General features: G+C 48.3%; 1 protein-coding gene across 1 annotated transcript in view; it reads right to left on the bottom strand.

Annotated features, from left to right (window-relative positions):
* Nucleotides 1-18,513, bottom strand: part of NAT10 (N-acetyltransferase 10) — a 38,653-nt gene that overhangs the window by 9,973 nt on the left and 10,167 nt on the right. The window contains exons 7-21 of the mRNA XM_057747786.1: nucleotides 17,928-18,042; nucleotides 17,725-17,832; nucleotides 14,040-14,173; nucleotides 12,757-12,850; nucleotides 12,515-12,613; nucleotides 9,625-9,761; nucleotides 6,799-6,923; nucleotides 6,208-6,358; nucleotides 5,832-5,928; nucleotides 4,853-4,969; nucleotides 3,868-3,969; nucleotides 3,699-3,773; nucleotides 2,990-3,106; nucleotides 1,999-2,132; nucleotides 1,750-1,798 (exon numbers count right to left, since the gene is read on the bottom strand). Of these exons, the coding sequence (XP_057603769.1) occupies nucleotides 1,750-1,798; nucleotides 1,999-2,132; nucleotides 2,990-3,106; nucleotides 3,699-3,773; nucleotides 3,868-3,969; nucleotides 4,853-4,969; nucleotides 5,832-5,928; nucleotides 6,208-6,358; nucleotides 6,799-6,923; nucleotides 9,625-9,761; nucleotides 12,515-12,613; nucleotides 12,757-12,850; nucleotides 14,040-14,173; nucleotides 17,725-17,832; nucleotides 17,928-18,042 (1,654 nt within the window). The remainder of the gene's footprint in view (nucleotides 1-1,749; nucleotides 1,799-1,998; nucleotides 2,133-2,989; nucleotides 3,107-3,698; nucleotides 3,774-3,867; nucleotides 3,970-4,852; nucleotides 4,970-5,831; nucleotides 5,929-6,207; nucleotides 6,359-6,798; nucleotides 6,924-9,624; nucleotides 9,762-12,514; nucleotides 12,614-12,756; nucleotides 12,851-14,039; nucleotides 14,174-17,724; nucleotides 17,833-17,927; nucleotides 18,043-18,513) is intronic.

Consider the following 18,513-nt stretch of genomic DNA (forward strand, 5'->3'; position numbering starts at 1 on the left):
CGAACCCTCCAGCTACCTTGTTCCTCTGCTCCCTTTGCCTCGTGTATGAATTGGGTATTCAGTCTATTTCCTCACTTCCCATTCTCTGCGGTCAGGTTGATCCCTCCACTCCTTGGAAGCCGCCTTCATTCAGATCACCAATGCCGACAAGTCCAATGGTCAACTGTTCTCTGGCGGCAATGACTCCCCTTCCTGAAACACTCGTTAATCTTGGCTTCTGAACCACAGTCCCTGCCCTTCTCCTACAGATCACGGCTACTCTTTGTCAGCCTCTCTTGCTGTGTTTTCTGACTCATTCCTCTAAATGCTGGAGAGTCCAAGGATTCACCCTCTTCATTTTCAGTTCCTACTTTCAATACCTTTAAACACTAATCCACTGAACAAAGGTATTTACTGAACACATACTACACACAGCACACGCTGTTAAGGGCTGGGGTTACAGCTGTGAAGAAAACAGACCCCACCCCCCCACTCCCCTGCCAAAATCCTTGACCCCAGGAGTACATTCTGTTAAGAGTATGCTGATGGCTCTCAAATCTATCTCCAGCCCCGACCTCTTCCTTGAACTCCAGACTCCTGTAGTCAACTGCCTGTTCCATACTTCCACACTCGGATGTCTAATAGGCATCTCACACTTATCAAGCCAAAAACAATTCCCATTTCCACCTCCAAAACTGGTCCTCCCCCACTGAGTCTTATTTTGGCAAACAGCACCTCCAACACCCAGTTTCTCAGCCAGCCTCTCAAGCCAAAAATCTAAGAACTACCCTTGATCGTTCTGTTCACTCACCTTCCACACCCCCATCGTTCAACTCTACTCACTTCACCCCCCCAAACACCCCTGGCATCTGGCCCTTCTCTCCCCTCACCACGTCCTCCTCAGCCAAGCCCCCACATCTCTCACCCGCTCACCTCCCCACCTCTACTCGTGGCCCACTGGCCAAACGGCAGCCACAGCACCTTCCCTCTAACCCCTCTCGCCACCAGAACAGGATGGGAACACAGAGTGCCTGCCCAGACCCACCTGCCCCGCCGTGAACCACCAACCACCCTTTCCATTCAAGGGCCCCCCAGCCACACTGGCCTTTTGCTTCTTTCAAATCACCGACTTCCCTTCTGCCTCAGGTCCTCACGTTTGCTATGCCCTCTACTTGAATAGGCTCTTTTCTGCAGGCAGGACTGTCACATGGCTGGTCCACTCTGCTCATGCAGGCTGCAGTTTGGAGGTCACCCCTCAGAAGCCCGCCCACCCGGCATACTGTCACTAACTGAGTATTCCTCGGTCGCTCACTCTTTTGTCGCCTATTTCTACTCATTAGAAAGTAAACTTCATGGCTCATCTTGCTCCCTGCCAATTCACTGCAGATGCTAAATAAACATTCTTTTTAATGAACTGATAGCCACTAACCCTCTCACCTTCTATTTTATTCTCTATGGCTCTGCTGTCCATACAATCACATCCCTTTAAAAAATTCAAATTCGAGGAGGCCCCCAGTGACAAGATTCCAGAACCTAGTGAACAAGTCCACGTGCACCTCTGCCATCTACAGTCAAGCACAAAGCCACTACACTGCGCGGTGGGGGAAGAGTGTGACGACGTGGCCTTTCGGTGAGGACGGTTGCTCAGGGGCCGTCAGAGCAAACCTCTTGGCGGCACAGGCACACCCGCTCAGAGCACAGCGGGAGGCACCAGGGCTCTGCAAGGACACACCTGTCATCAAGCCCTCCTCCGCCAGATGCCTCACTCACCGGGGTCTGTCTCAGATAAACAGGAACAAACCCAGCTCGTTTCCAGAACCTGCGAAGATACAGAGAACAGGTCTCCATGTGCGCCTGGTGGGAGTGGCTGACACACAAAGCTGGGAAGGGCCGCGAGCACAGGGAGTCACGGACAACTGACATCATGGAAAGGCAGACGTGCAGCCCACAGAACTCTCCTTCTCAGGACACCAAGGCCAAAGGGATGCTGCGGGGCAGGAGGGACAGGCAAATCCTTACTTGAGGAGCCTGGGGGTCAAGCCGTACGACACCCCCAGGTAGTCCAGGTGCTCGGCAGGCCTCTCATTCAGTTTGAGAAGTAAGGGAGGCAGGTCCTTCCGGGGAGTGACAACCTCTTCCAACAAGCTGACGGCCTGGAGGATGCCAGGGGGAGCACATCCACCCAGCAGAGGGAGGGAAGGTTAGTGACACGCTCAAGCAGCCCTGCCACACAAGGCTCTGGACGAACACGACAAAAACTGGGACAGCTTTCTTGGTTTGTTTCCATGGTTTTTAAAATGTAAAAACACCACTAAGTCCAGTAATCATTCCTGAGGATACCAAACCCCTAGACAAACATGGAATCACACTGCTCAGAACCCAGAGTTTGGGAAATAGCCACACAGTTTAGAAATGCCGAACACATTTACAAAGACAGAGGTAGGGCTCTGAAGGTGCAGGTCTGTCACTGGCTAGCTCTGTGTCTTGGGAAGGGACAAATCTCTGAGCCTGACCTTAAATACAAGCCCCTACCCCACCTCCTGAACAGGCACCCTGTGAAAAATCAAACGAACCCACGTGAAAAGCCGTCCCAATTCCAAGCCTTAAGCATTCTTATCCAGAAAGATGGTGCTTCCCCGAGTCTGGGCTCAGTGCTAAGAGGAGGAGACTGCAGAGCTGGGGCTTTACGCTCAAACGTGCATCAGCATCACCTGGAAGCTTGTTAAGACACAGACGACTGGGCCCCACCCCAGAGCCTTGGATTCAGGAGGTCCAGGGCCAGGAGCAAGAACGCACACTCGTCACAAGCCTCCAGGTGAGCCTGATGACGCTGGCCTGAGGGTCCCAGTTTATGTGTGAGCTGGAGAAAGAGAAGCTACTCCAGAACCAGAGCGGAACTCTGCCGCCACTGCTCAGAGAGCCCAGGCCACGAGACGGCTCTTAACGATGCCCCTGAAGACCCAGAGAACGACCCTCCCAGGAGCCGGGAGTTCGGCCCGAAGATGCTTACCTCACTGCTGACGGTGTGGATTTCTTGTGACGTCTCCAGGGCCTTTTCCTCAAGACAAGGGAACCTGCCCTCGTAGTACAACTGCAGCAGCTGCAGGGCTCGGCTGCCATAGCCCATCTGTGAGCAAACACGGCAAAGGGAAGAGAGATGTCCTCAGTGTCTACACCAGGTCTACGCCCCTGTGGTGCTTCTAGAAAGCCTTCACTCCAGGTCAAACGGCACTTGGCAAAGAGAACCAATGAAATCCCTCAACAAGGTCAAACAGAGACTCTTAAGACCCAGCGTGGCATGACCCAGCGTGGCATGACCCTCACTCGCACCGTCCAACCCATCAAGAACAGCCCACGTGCCACCTGAGCCTGAGGGTGGCTGGCTGGGCTTTCTGGTCCACAGATGAGCCAGCTCCAAATCGATGCCTCTGCAGCTAACTCTGGTGGGGACTTTTAAGACAGGAGGTAATTGCGAGAAGCAGATCTGGTTCACAAGTCCCCTGTCCTCACAAAGGAAGAGCGAGCATATATGATCATCCTGCCTGCCCACCCACCCCCAGCCCCGGGCAAACTGTCCACAGCAGAGGGGTACCTGGATCTGCTCCTCCTTGACCAGCTTCCTATTTAAACAACCAAGTGCACCTGCCCTAATGAGCGGCCAGCAACATGGCTGCAGCTAATAACAGCACATCAGGTTTGAAGCCTCGAGGACACATTACCCCTTGATAATCCGGGTGAACAGCAATGCGAACCACTCTTCCACCCGAAAGGCCGCCAAAGTCTGGGTCTTGGAACTGTGGGGGAGACACAAGCCAGTAACTGAGCGACAAGACAGCCTCTAGCACTGCCAGCTTTACTCGCTCGGACACACCAGGGAAAGCACATCACCTGTTCTGACACTGTCCAGGGAATCAGATCCCCCGAAGCCTTCTTGCCTCGAGACAGGCTGTTCAAGATAGACTGGCGAGAAATCTCCCCCTCCAGGCACACCTGTGGGGGCAGCAAGACAGTGCAGACAGAAAGGCTGGCTCCAGGTTCAGAGCCCACCCACAGAGCCTCACCAGCGCTCTGCCCTCGCTCTGACTAGGCTGGCTGTTTCCACTCCAGCTCACACTGAACCGTGTAACTGATTCATCCATTTCCAAGGGAGGTTTCATTACTATGTCCCATAGGCATCCTGACACTGTCACTAAGAAGGCAGAATGCTGACAACCTCCTGGCCCAGAGAGCAAAACTACACGAGAAGAGGGTCTCCACACATGGTGTACTTGTGAGCTCATCAGTTAAGACTCAGGATGCTCACGCAACTCTGTAGAGAATTATGCAAATTCACGACTCAATGGTCTAACAGGAGAATGGCTAAACACGGTATGCTACATGCACATAATGAAATACAATGCAGCCGTTAACAATTATGCAGATTATAAACATTTGACACATTGGCGTAAAAAGAAACAGATTACCAAATACTATGATCCCCTATTTATGAACAGGAAAAATGAAGAAACGCGTATACACATGCCAGACATTAAAAACATGTTTCCAATCTGTCTTCTAATTTTACAAGTACCACACATTGCTTTTGTAATAAAGGAGGAAAACAAAGTTCTGTTTTAGAAGAAGCTGTAAGTCAAAATAGAAGTGGCCAGCTCTGACTTCCACCCATCCATGAAGAGCGGGGCTTTGGGTTTCTGTCAGGGTGGTGGTTTCCTGTGGTGCACCCTACTCGCCTGCCTGGTTACACCCGGTCACTTGGCTGGAGACCAGGAATTAACAGCTTCCCCTTCCGTGCTGCAGTGACCGAGCCACACTAATCTCTGATGCCTAAGTGGTTCCCAACATCAGTGCCACGAGCATGCCTCAGCTTCCATACCTGGACGACAGCGAGCACTTCAGGAAGGGCATTCTGGGTGGGGGGCACGGGAGGCAGGAGGCAGAAGAGGTGGTGAGCAGGCGCGTCAGAGAGCATTTGGAGGTCGTTGGGAGAGTTCTGTGGGGCACAAGCAAGGTCGGGGAGAAGCACTGCCCGTCCCGTCCTGACTCAGAGGCTCCTCCAGAGTCACGACTGGAGAAGCGCCTTCCCCAGAGCCAAGCGATGCGCTGAACCCCGGGCGAAGCGCCTTCCGGCACCTTGGCCGGCCGGTCTGAGGCTCTCCATGAGGGCTTAAGTGCGGCTTAGCCTCCAACGTTCGCGGTCACCTCACCACGAGCACTGAGGCTGCGGAGCTGGGGCGGAGTTAGCACGACGTACTTCACAGCTGGGAAGTGAACTTCTTTCTGATAAGAGGCTGCTATTTCAAGAAAACCTCTCGCCATTTCTAACACCAACCCTCAGCCTTCTATTAAAAGGTGTTCATAAACATGCTGCCTGACACTCACAAAGTGTCCTTTCCAACGTGTCTTTTAGTTTTTAAGACTTTCAAACATTCCCAGTTCTCACGCACGGATCCTTAGCCCAGGGGTATAAGGCTGGTCTCAGGTCAAACAGCTCTCCCCAGATTACAACTGCTCTGTCATCTCAGCCCATCCATTAGCCGACGGGCAGGAAGCATAAGCACCCCAGTTTAAAATGGGCAAAACTTAGCACCCCCTCCAGCTGCCACACACGGAGCCACATGCAGAAATCCCATTCTCTGTATCAAAGCTGGGGCCCCAGACAAGCCTGAACAACAATGGCAAATGCAACCCCTCCAGCAGGACCCCCGGACCTTGCCAACATCAGGACGTTCAGGTCCCAGTGGACTGGTCACCTGAGCCACTGGGTAACAAAAGATGCAAAAAGTCCCGTAAAAAGGCACTGCCAAGTGCTGGAATTCACCGCTGAAGTTCAGGCGAGGGCTCGCGGCGGTTACCTTGTAATGAGAGGCCACGTAGAGGGCCATGAGCCGCTGCAGGAAAACCTCGGAGGCCTTGTGGTAGCAAAAGAGGGTATCTCTGTTAACATAGTAGCTGGATCTGGAGTTAAGCAACCAAAGCAAATCAAAGAGAACCCAAAACAGGACACACTACTCCCAAGGGTCACCGGGATATGTGGGTTTTCCTCAGTCTGGGAAGAGCCCACGGTTCTGAGCAGAAACATATTAGGGAAGGAAGAGAAGGGAAACCAAGAACACTCAACCTTCCCCTCTCCCTAGAAAAGCAGCCTATGAAGCAGAGCCCAAAACCTTTGTTTAGCTCTTCCATCGCCCCCTCTCCCTTTCACGGGGCAAATAGCACCCAGGAGGATACAGCTCACAGGCTTCGGGCAAGGGGCAGCCAGAGACGATCCGAGTGATGCTGAGGCAATCCAGGCACAGCAGGTCATTCAGCCACTTCTCCACTGCGTCCCCAGGGGCGTATCGGATCGACTCCTGCAGGGAGACCTCGTGCAGCGTTCGTGCTGTGCCCCACAAAATACACACACACAGTGAGGAACAAGTAAATATGTTTTGATCAGAGGAGTAAGACAAATGTTCCACTTTGTCACGTGGTGCCCACATAAACACACCTTAAGAATTTAAACAGTGATTTTAAATTATTCTGGAGGATGTTCAACATGCCTTGACACCAATCCCAAAGGACCTCGCTAAGTCAATGCAACCAATGCCCTGAGATGGTGACAAACAGGAGTCCAGGCACCAGAAGGCCCAGGTTAGCCTCCCACCTGGTCACTGGTATGCTGTTCCTCAGAGAAAAAGAACTTCACCTCTTGGGGACTCAACCTCTCTGCCTGATGGCCAGAAGGTCTGTTTCCGCCCCTAATGTTGTGAGGGGAAGGAGCCAGGGAGAGCGTGAAGTGACTTGCTGTGCACTGCAGGCCCAGCCAGAGCCCCAGGCTACCTGATGCCAGTCTGGCGGTCGTCGTGGTCTTGTTCTCAGCGGTGGTGCTGACCTGGCTCTGGGCACTCTGTTGACGGAGCTGCTGAATTAGCTTGAGGGACAGGGACCGGCCAGTGCCCTCGTAGCTAGGAACAAAAGCAAAGGCAATCAGGCACAAAAGGTCCCAAATCACATCTCGAGGGGGGACAGAGAACTGATTTCCTCGTCCTGATGAAACACTAGACTGCTGCTTGCTGAGAACAGCCCTGTCACCTCTGAACTTCCAGCAAGGCACATGCATGCCCAAAGGAGGCAGGGCTGCATGGTGGCTCAGCTTGGAGCCGTCTGGGTCTGGCTCAAGTCCTGGCACATCCATTTAGTACCTCTCGGCAAGGAACTCAACCTCTTTTAACCTCCTCCTCAAAAGCTTGGACTATTCTACACGTCCCAAAGGACTGTACCGTGAACTAAAAAATAAGGACTGAAAAGATGACGTGAATAAAGCGTTTAGCATAATGGAACTGGAACACAGATGAATGGTCAATTAATGAGAGCTGCTATTAGAACTTACTGCTTGAAAAAATAAACAGAGAGCATTTCCAGTTTGGAAAAATCAAGATTAGACAAATCCACCACCCCAAGTAACTTTTTTCATTAGTACTTTCACTAAAAAGATGACATAAAGCAAGTAACAAAAAACTGGGGGAAAAGAAATCATCTATGATCTGATCACGGAACAAGCTCTTTTCAATTGTATTTCCTCCTTGTCTTTTGTCACAAGCATATGTGACCACAGGGTGTAGACTGCTCAGTGAGTTTTTTTATTTTCAGTATTACATCTTTCATAGTACTCATTATTAAAAATGAGAACACTGTATAAATACTTCCTCTTACTCAAACACTACTTTTAAAAATGATCAAAGAATTAGAATTTTGACGTGCTTTACTCCTCCTGCCTGCCCCATATAACAAAGCATTCTCAAAGGAATTCCATTTACTTATTAAAAAACAGAGTAAGCACAAACAACAACACTAAAAAAAAAAACTTGTGCTTCAAAGAACATTATCAAGAAAATGGGAAAAAAAAAACCCATAGAATGGGAGAAAATTTTGTAAATCATATATATATGAGACTTGTATCTAGAATATATAAGGAACCCTTCCTTACAATTCAGTAAAAAGTAAGACAACCCAATTAGAAAAATGAGCAGAGGATCTGGATAGATACTTCTCCAAAGAAGATACACAATGGACAATAAGCACATAAGATGCCTCACACCATCAGCTATCAGGGCAATGCAAACGAAGACCACATGAGACACCGTTTCGTGCTCACTAGGATGGCTAGAGTCAAAAAGACATACAAACGCTAGCAAGGATATGGAAAAACTGGAACCCTCAGACACTGCCGGTGGGAATGTAAAACGGTACAGGTGCTCTGGAAGCCAATCTGGCAGTTCCTCAAACAGCTAAACAGAAAGTTACCATCCAACTCACTAATTCTCCTCCTAGGTACACACCTGAGAGAACAGAAGACATGTCCACACAGAAACCTGCACGTGAACCTTCCCAGCATCATCACGACTACGAGCCCAGAGAGAGAAGCAACCCAAGTGACCATCAACAGAGGAAGGGAAAACAAAACGTGTGTGAACGAACATACAGTGGAATATTGTTTGGCCATAAAAAGGAATGAAGTACTGATACAAGCTACATGGATGAACCTTGAAAGCATTATGGTTAGTGAAAGAAGCCAGTCACAAAAGACCACATATTCTAACATTCCACTTATATAGTGTCCAGAATAGACAAATCCATAGATACAGAAAATTTATTAGTGGTTCCCTAGAATTGGGGGTAGGAAGGAATTGGAGATGATTATTAAAGGGTATGAGGTTTCCTTCCAGGGTAATGAAAATGTTTTAAAATTGACTCTGGTGAAGGTTGCACAACTCTGAATATTCTAAAAATCACTGAATTACACACTTTAAACAGGTAAATTGTATAGTATGTGAACTATATCTCAAGCTGTTACCAAAAAAAAGTAAAGTCTATTTTATTGAAGATATATATACATTGACCTGGAAAGATTTCACAGTATATTCTTTTTTTTTTTTTTGGCCATGCTCTGCACAGCTTGTGGGATCTTAGTTCCCCAACCAAGGACTGAACCCAGGCCCCCAGCAGTGGAAGCTCAGAGTCCTAACCGCTGGGCCGCCAGGGAGTTCCCAGTATATTCTTTACATAAAAGAGAAAATTCAAAACATTATGAAAACTACTCTTATTCAAAATGAAAAAGGAAAATAAATGCACAGTAAATGTACACCAAAATTCTAAAAGACGCTGTCTCTATATGGTCAGATCACTGGTGACTTTTTTTTTTTTGCTTACCTTATCTTTCTAGCTTTTCCATAGCAAACAAGAACTAAATATTTCAAAATTTTTTACAAAGCTCTTGAGCCTGCTTTCTTACGATAATTATACAGTTACTTTAATACTATATTTTCACATAATTCTAAGAGATAAGACATTGGTATTGCCATCCATGTGCTCTTTAGAACTTGATCAGGCCTACAGACAGAATGAGACACTCATCAACTGGGTTATGAAATTCTTCGGTCTGTGCTGCCTGTTCTGGTGGGCTGCAGCTCAGACCAGAAGTGAGCTACAGTTTGCTATGACAGGGCCAGCTGCCAAGGAGAAGGCTAAGGAGGGAGTGAAGCAGCCCCAAAGATTCCAACTTCAGGAGTCAGCCCTACCCACCTAAGCTCAGGTCATATTCGTTACATGCAACCTAACTGTGACAACCTACGACAGCAGCGACGGCTCCTGCCCAAGGTGCCTCACCCGTTGATGGTGGATGCCATGAAAACAAGGTAGGGGCCCAGAAGGCTCTTCACCAGGGGGAGGGGGATGGCAGCCGCTTCATCAATCACAACAAGTTCAGCCTGGCCCAGTTTCACAGAGTCTGCAGGATGTATATACTGCCAGAAAGAAAAATTTATATTATTAGTTTGGCCACCTGATACCATGGCTGTGCTCACTGGTGAGTCACCGTAAAGGCCTCTCTTGCCTCTCTCTCCCCTGTCCCCTTTCTTCTATCTCTCATTCCTCCTTCTTTGGCAGGACAAAGCTGGGATGGGCTTAGAGTCAGATGCCTGGCTCCAAATGCTTTGACCTGGGCAGGTCACTTCATCTCAGAGCCGCAGATTCCTCTCCAGAAAATGGAGGAAATACCTGATGGCTACTTAAGAAAAAAATTAGGTAAATCTATAAAAATGCCCTGCCTGGGACCTGGCCAACTGATAAGCAGTGCCTCCCTTTCCTTTCTCTCCTCTCTCTCTTCTCAGGCTTCTCCCTAGCCTCACTCTGGCCAGTGGGCCAGAGGCAAGCTTGGCCCCAGCAATGGCTAAAGAGGAGGATGTCAGGTTTCTCAAGCATCTCCCACACGCTGGATACGGTGTGCCCTGATTTGACACCATCAATATAAAGCCCAAGTCTCCCTGCACTGGTGGGGACACTTCTAAGACTTATCACCTTCTTAATGCTCATACATCCTTATTTATGTTATTGGCTGGGCCATCTAATGTCACAAGCTTGCCATGAGCTTAGCACCCTTCTGCGTATAAACAACCCCTTCAGTTCCTTCAGGGGTTTTTAAAGTTTGCAAAAGGCCACGAAGAGGTATTTTACAGGAGAGGAAACCTGAATAGCCAATTAACATAAACAAAGGTACTCAAACTCACCAGTAATCAGCGCAATGCTGAAGGCAACAAGGAGATCCCACTTCACACACAGGCAAATTTTAAATAGCAGTAAAACACCCACTGTTCATGAGAACAGGGGGAAACAAAAACTCAAGAAAGTGCTGGGGTGAAGGTAAATCTGTACAAATACTTTAAAGGAGAATTTGCAAAATCCAAGAAAGATGGAAATCTATGCATACCCTAAGACCCAAACAATTCCAACTCTAGAAACATATAAACAAATTGTAACACACTCATATAGTGCTTAAAAATGAATCAGACAGAGCTACAAGTTTCAATGAAAACAAATGTTGAGTGAAAAAAGACAAGCTGAAAAAGGACAAGTATAGGATGTTACCATTTATGGATACATAATTATATAGTGAAATATAAACACATGAATTGAAAGGAAACACCAATCTCAGAGCAGAGTTACCTATGGGAAGTGACAGAAGGGAATGGATGGGAAAGGGTACAAGACGGACTTCAACTGTGTCTGTGAGGTTTTAGATCTTTAAAACAAAAATATAAATGGCCTTTTAAACATGAAACAAACACGGCAAACAGCAAAACGTCAGCATTTCTTAAGCCTGAGTGCTGGGCACCTGAGTGTTATGTTACATCGGCCTCTGTGCTTTCCTGTAGCTTAAAGTATTTCAACACAAATAAGATTTTTTAACTGCTTTGTTAGAAGTTGATGGGTCAAGGAGGCAGAGACCCCACTCATTTCCAACAGCAGGAAACACGTCCTCAATGGGGCCTCATGTCTTGGATTCTTACAGAGAAAAACTAAACAAGCACCTCATAAAAGCAGCAGAGAGCAGGCCCCTGGAGAGGCGTAGCTGACTTTAATATTCTTCTCTATCTCAATTTCCAGCAAGAAGGAAGAGGCCTCAAAGGGACATAAATGTAGCCTCATAAAGTCAGGTCACCTCTTCAGCGCTTCAACTCCCGTCTGGAGACAAAGCGACTCTGGTAACAGGAGAGGGTCTCTGATGACAGATCCAAGGAGCAGCAAGGGCTGAGCCAGGCACCTCAGGGAAAGCTTTTCCTTCTTTGGTTTGTGTATTTTTCTTGAGTTTTAACAGATCTCTGTATTCTCACTGCCCGCAGCCTGCCCCTCACCAGTGCCACCCCAACACTGGACTTTCCTCCTCGCAGCTGAGAGAACCAAGAAAAGCAGGAAGAAATGTACAGAAAGAAGAGAGTCTAGAAAGAGACCCAGCAAGAAAAAAATACAGCTCCTTGAGGGAAAAAGGCACAAACACTTAACATTATTTATAACCTGGATCTCTGATAAAAGGTACACCTCCTTGACAGACATACACATATGCCTCACAGGCATGAAGGTCAAGGGCGTAAACTGCCAAGTTTACCTGGCCCACTTCCCACCCAACCGAACTCCAAAAATAATCAATAAACCTACTCCATTAGGAGCCTGCGGGTCTCCATCCCTTCTGCAAGCCTGTCACAACTTAACAAAACTGTAGCCTTTAGACAAGTACAGACCATCCAGGTTTACAGAGCACTGGAGATTTATACAGCTTTCGGGGAAACACTGTTTAAAAAGGAAGATAGGCCACTGGCTAAACCACAAAGATTCAGAGTACATTTTAACAAAGAACTTTTTTTCTTTTAAATGGTGAGGTTATTGTTCTAGCTACAGATGCATCATTTCAAAACCTGCCGTACCTAAGCAAAATTAGAAATGATGTCAGAAAAAATGATTATATTTCTCTTAGCTGGTTAGCATACTTACAATCCTACTCACTCAATTTTCCAATCTGGCTACATGCATTTGTTAGTTTGCTTGAATGATTTTCTTTAGAAGAGGCTGAAAACCTGGAACACATTTACCGTAAAACAACAACACAGTCTAAAAGATACGCAATTACACAGCATATAAACCAACTATAAAAGGAGACGTCTTAGAGCATTTATATACAGCAGGACACTGGCCCCACGTGGCAGGGTTTTAGAATAAGCCTCACCTGAATGGTCTGCCTGTGTTCCCGGAATACGTTCACTCTGATCACCGCTTTGTTAAACTCAGGGTTTAGAGACTGAATGATCTCATAATCCAGATGTTCCTAACGGGGAAAGAACCAAACCAATGCCAAACATGAGAAACAAGCTTTAGAAACCAAATATTAAGAAAGTTTGCCTTCTAAAGACTTCACCTGGATTGACTCTCAGCACGGAATCAAAATAAGCTCTTATCCTAATTTCCTACCTGATACTGCAGAGCATCAAACCCTTTAAATACAAATTCAAACAGAGTGTGGAGGTTATCCGGGCTCGGGGAGGTAACAAAGATATTGGAGTACCTGTTGAACAAAAGATTTTTTTTTAAGTAATTAGGAAATCTAAGAAATGTTTAGAGAACTTAAAAAAAGAAAACATTTTTGTTTGCCCCTGTTACACAGGTGATAACCAGAGACAGTGGCGGGAAAAAAACAGCCAGGACATGCATTTTGGGGAGGAAAAGTAAAGCAACTCCAGACCTGAGGGTATTTTTCCTCCCAAATTAATGAAAACACATTACTAATTTGAAGGCAGCATGTCCTGGCAAATAGCTACTGACATCTGTGAAAGCACCCTGCTGAGGGCGCTGTGGGCACTTCTCCTTCAGTGTGAGAGCTGGCACGCGGCTCCCCAGTCCTGCGCCCTGGGACGAGAAGGCTTCACTCTCATCACTAGCTGTGCTGAGAGGGTTTCAAACCGTGAAACCAAAGTGCACAATCGTGTTCAGGCTAAGGCCACAGTTAACCTCTGAGGGATCCCTGTTCAGTGTGAAGGATGCTAATGGTGGTGGGGCTGAGCGGTACTGCTGGGGCAGCAAGAGGAACAAGGCACTAGGAGTCAGGAGCTGAGTTTAGCCCCAGTACAACTGGCACTGACTTGGGGAATCTTAGGTGAGTCACTGAAACTCCGAGCCTGGGTTTATCCATCTATGAAATGCTAACACTGCTGTCAGGAGCACCAAGAAAGATAATGTACAGAGGGCACGGTGAATTCTAGGTCCACTGTTCACGTCTGGGAAGCTGGAAGCACATGCTCTCCTGGCAGCTGCATAAATCTTCCACCCAGGACAAAAGAATGGAAAGGAACAACACACTCAAAGGCAACTGCTCAGAAGCAGATAAGATCTTCTATTGATCAAAATAATTAAAATGTCAAACTTGTACTTTTCTCAGTCAGCAAAGCTGGTCATACACATGCTCATCTCCTGAGAGCTTCTAAGTTTCTTACTCCCATTTCTTTGCTCTTGTGTGTTTATTCAACACTAAATAATGATCACAAAGGCCCTGGTGTGTGTGTCTGTGTGTGCCTGCACACATATAAGTGCACCTTTTGGTGTCTGGGGAAAACAGCACTGCTCTTTCTAGACAGGAACCCAAGAGTTACAGAAATCACACATGAGCCCACTCAGACCCAGGAGCAGCCTCCTTGACCCCTACTCCTGCACACAGCTCCCTCAGAGCTCAGAGTGCCTGAAGATGGGGACCCCCTTACCCGAAAGCCACTGCCCCAGCAATAGCCAATCCCAGGGCTGCAGATTTTCCCCTTCCTCGGGCAGCTGTGAGTGCAACAGTACTCCTCAGGGTCTTTTCCGAGATCCCCTCGATGAATTTCAAGACAGCTTTGGCCTGTGGAAAGAGAAACATATTAGGTGAGCTTTGAGAAAGGTCCAGCCATCTACCACCATTGCCATGGACAAGTCAGGCTGATGCCAAGGCTAAATCGGCAGCGGGGCAGTTCTTAGATGCCAGAAAGCAAGGCCAAGCACCTGGACTCTCACTCCCTTGGTCGTCTCCTTTCAGTCTCAAGGCTTTAAACACCAACTAGATGCTGAAAACCCCAAGTTCACATCTTCCTCCAGAGCTCTTCCACGCACATCAGACTCTTCTATACACACAACTGCCCCTGCTCTGCCCTCCACCTCTACATCTAAAAGACACCTCACACCGAACGCCTAACGTCCCCCCAATCCTCCTCCACCTATGCTCTTCTCCAGCTCAGGTAACCGTCCAATTGTTTAGGCCAAAAGTCCTCCATTTTCTCCCCATACCCAATTCATCAGCAAATCCTGTCCATACCACCCTCATAACAAAATCCTACATTCCTCTCCATCCTCCTCCTCCTCCTCCACTCCGGAGGAAGCCACCACCCTGTCCTGCCGCCATTATTACAGGAGCCTCCTAATCAGTCCTGCTGCTCCCACCTTCGTTCCCCTACAACCTAGACTCGACACAGCCTAGAAGGATCCTATTCAAATTAAGCCCGGGAAGGCCTATGAACGGCTTCAAGAAGCATAGGAATTCCTTCAATTGAATAAGTAATTTGTATATTTGTTAAAAAAAAAAAAAAAAAAGGCTAACTGGGATTAAATAAATAAATGAAACAAGCCTGGGGATCCCTCTGGCAGCTGTGCTGAGACCATAAGCATAAAACTCCTCTGGTCCTCCTCGTTTACACAGTGAGTGCCAAGCTCTCCCAGGGGCCTGCGCGGCCTGCACAGTCTGACCTCCGTCATCGCCTACCCTCACCCCCTCACTCTGCTTCAGCCCAGTTAGCCTCCTTGAGCACACCAGGAGACTCCTACCTCAGGCCTAGGTACCTGGTGACCCCTCCACTGGGAGCACTCTCCCCACAGAGAGCCACATGGCTCATTTTCTCGACTCCTTCAAGCCTGCTCAAGGAGCATCTGCTCAAATAGCTCCTGCTCAACCAGGCTTCATCTAGGCCCACAGCACCCCTCCCTGCTCCCGGCACCCCCATCCCTCCTTGATGCTCTTCGTGTTTCCCCACCTACATAGCACCGTCTACTACAATACGTGCTTTGCTTATTTCCTTGACTCCCTGTCTGCCTCATCCCACCAGAATGCAAGCCCCATAAAGCAGGTGTGTCCCTCTTGTTTACTGCTGAGCCCCTGCCCAAAGCAGTGCCTACAGCACTGGACGAGAGGAGGGACCACAACACTACTCGGGGCCAGACTCTGCTCCCCACAGGGGATCTGCCCTGGGAACAGGCCATTGAGACTGGGAAGTAGGCCGGGTGGTCCAGCTTGGCCTGTCTGGTCCTGAAGAAGCTGCCTTATATGACTGGGCAGGGACACTCAGAAGATACTGACAAAACACAGGCCCAGGCAGAAGGAAGGGGAAGGAAGGGGAGGGGCTTCAGGAAGCCGGAATCTCTCCAGATGGAAACACTCAGAGGGGATCCAGGTCCTACTCGCCTTAATTTGGCCTTTGCTGAACACTGTATTTTATCCTTTTGTTGTTTCCTTTAGCATAGTGAAGAACTCTGATAAAACATAAGTGGAAAAATCCACAAACAGTAAAACAGTATGAAATCTGGACTCAAAATGTACTCTAAAGTAATATTCTAAAATGAAAAACCAATACAAAAAACCACAGTGGTTTATAAAAACAAACAAAATAGATAACCAGGACTTCCCTGGTGGCGCAATGGTTAAGAATCCACCTGCCAATGCAGGGGATACGGGTTCAATCCCTGGTCCGGGAAGAGCAACTAAGCCTGTGCGCCACAACTACTGAGCCTGTGCTCTAGGGCCCAGGAGCCACAACTACTGAAGCCCACGTGCCTACAGCCTGTGCTCCGCAACAACAGAAGCCACCACAATGAGAAGCCTGCACACCACAATGAAGAGCAGCCCCTGCTGGTAACAACTAGAGAAAGCCCGCATGTAGCAACGAAGACCCAACTCAGCCATAAATAAATAAACTTTAAAAAAAATCTTAAAATAAGATAAAAAAAAAAAAAGATAACCAGTAATTACATGAAAAAGGTGTCTGCTTCTCTCATAACTAAAGTAACACAAATTGAAACAATGATCCTACGTTCCCACATCAGATTGGTAAAGACCTACAAGTTTAACAGTACCCAGTGCTGGCAAGGCTACCAAGAAAAAAGCCTTTTCATACACTGGTGGGGGTTCCATCACCTGGCATGACACCCATTTTAATGCACACATACTCTAACCTAGCAATTCTTCTCCTGGAAACTTATCCTAGAGACAGCGCCCACAGATGCATCTGTAAGAATGGCCCAACAGCATTGTTCACAACAGCAAAAAAGCTGGAATCAAGCCAAATGTCTAATGGGACCACCTTCCCTTTGCACATGTTAAAAATACCATTTATATGCACAGAAAAAGATCCAGTAGGACACACACGTAAACCGTTCATAGTAGTTGTCTCTGCAGAGCAGGATAGCCAAGTAGAAACACCACTATTTTTAATGCACACTTTCCTACTGATTTTTTTAAACTTTTTTGCCATGGGTCATTTATCTTCTTATAACAATACTTCTGTATTGTAGTTTCTCCCTCTTCTGCCCTTTCCCCATCCTCTTTCCTACTCTCTCTCTCTGGTGATAAAGAAGTTACCAAGAAGCAGTTGAAAGCCCTAGAGCCTGCAGCCTGGGCTGCAGAGAGAGCTGTGGAGCTGATGATTCTATCTCCAGAATGAAATGGGAAACCAGCCTGTTGGGACTCAGCCCCGAGTGGGCGGCGTCACTGCAGCTGTTTTCCATCACGAGGGAAGAGCACAGTGGCGAGAGGCCTGTGCTGCTTGTCTGGCTCAGGCTGGACCAGAACCCTAATACACCTGACAGCTTGCAGGCCTCCAGGCCATGTCCATTCATCTCCCATCACCACCCAGGAACCACTGGAGAAGCCAAGTTTACCAGCCCTGGCCACTTCAGGAAGCACAGAAATGCATCCTGCAGCTGCCGCCAAGCCTGCAGTCTGTACCTAGAGATCAAGTACACAGAGGACCCTCATCACAGGGCCCTCATCAGCCCTCACACTGGAGCCTCCAGTTCTCTTCACTTATGAACAAGGCATAAGTAAAAACCTTATGTCATCAAAATTCAATGAAAGTAAAAGGACACAGGTCCATCACCCTGTGCTGGAGGCGTTCCTCTTTAAATGTAACCCATGTGCCCCCGACCCCCCGCTCCCTGAACTGTTAACGTGGGGAAGGGGAGGTAAGCCCGGCGTTCTGCTGTGAACCCATGCTGTTGCTGCGCGCCTGAGTGTGAACAACAGAAAAGGCCCCTTCCCCACGGGGGAGCCAAGTCTTGTCCTAACTTGGCTTCTTTCGGTCTCTGCCTGCTCTCTCTCCCCTCCGCGAGGTTCAGACTGGGAGGGGGATGTTCCGAACGCACGCTCACCTGGTCTAGGGTCTTGCAGCAGTCCACCAACACGCCCACTGGCTGGGTGTCCTGCAAGCTCTCCTTCAGCTCCTTCAGCTCCAGATCAGAAGGACCAAGACTCTCATCCTACCAGAGAGGAGAGGAGAAGGTTTGCCGCTGCCACAGGAGAGTCAGCACAGAAAACACAGCCTCCCCCAGGGTCCCGGACCCTGGCAGCTCACCGGGGTCTGGGGAGGTAGGGCCTCAATGCTGGCGGCATGGGAGGAGATGGGCAGGATATTGAGCTGGTCATCAATGACGAGACACTTCTTACATGAGGCCAGAGAAAGAATAAACCTGAGGAACAAAACCACCGTCGTGAGGTGCTGGGGGCAATGTCTACACAACAAGGGAAGGGCTTTTCTTCAGGAAAATTATCTAGCCCCACGTCTCTCAGAAGGCTGGAGAAAGCCAAAACCATCTTCTGGAGAGCAGCGCCAGATGATTCCCAGCCTCCTTTGCAAGGCACCTGAACATGCTTTATAGAGCAAACAAGAAAACGGGGAACTCCCTTAAGAGACTGATTACGAGCGCTCCTGCTGCGCAGAGCCCCACTCTCCGGGGTCCCCTGGCCCTTCCCCCATCCTCCCAGGCTCACCCTTTAGCGCTAAGTGTCTCCTTGAATGGGGAACTCCAAAGCCACCCCACACATGCTCACCAGCCACACAGGGAAACACACACATACAAATGGACTGAGCTTCTGCCACAAGGAAGAAAAAATAAAAGGGTGGAGAGGAAAGCTCTCTCTAGCATCATAATACAAACATT

This window comes from Hippopotamus amphibius, chromosome 9, assembly GCF_030028045.1.
Source record: "Hippopotamus amphibius kiboko isolate mHipAmp2 chromosome 9, mHipAmp2.hap2, whole genome shotgun sequence".
Taxonomy (NCBI): Eukaryota; Metazoa; Chordata; class Mammalia; order Artiodactyla; family Hippopotamidae; genus Hippopotamus; species Hippopotamus amphibius.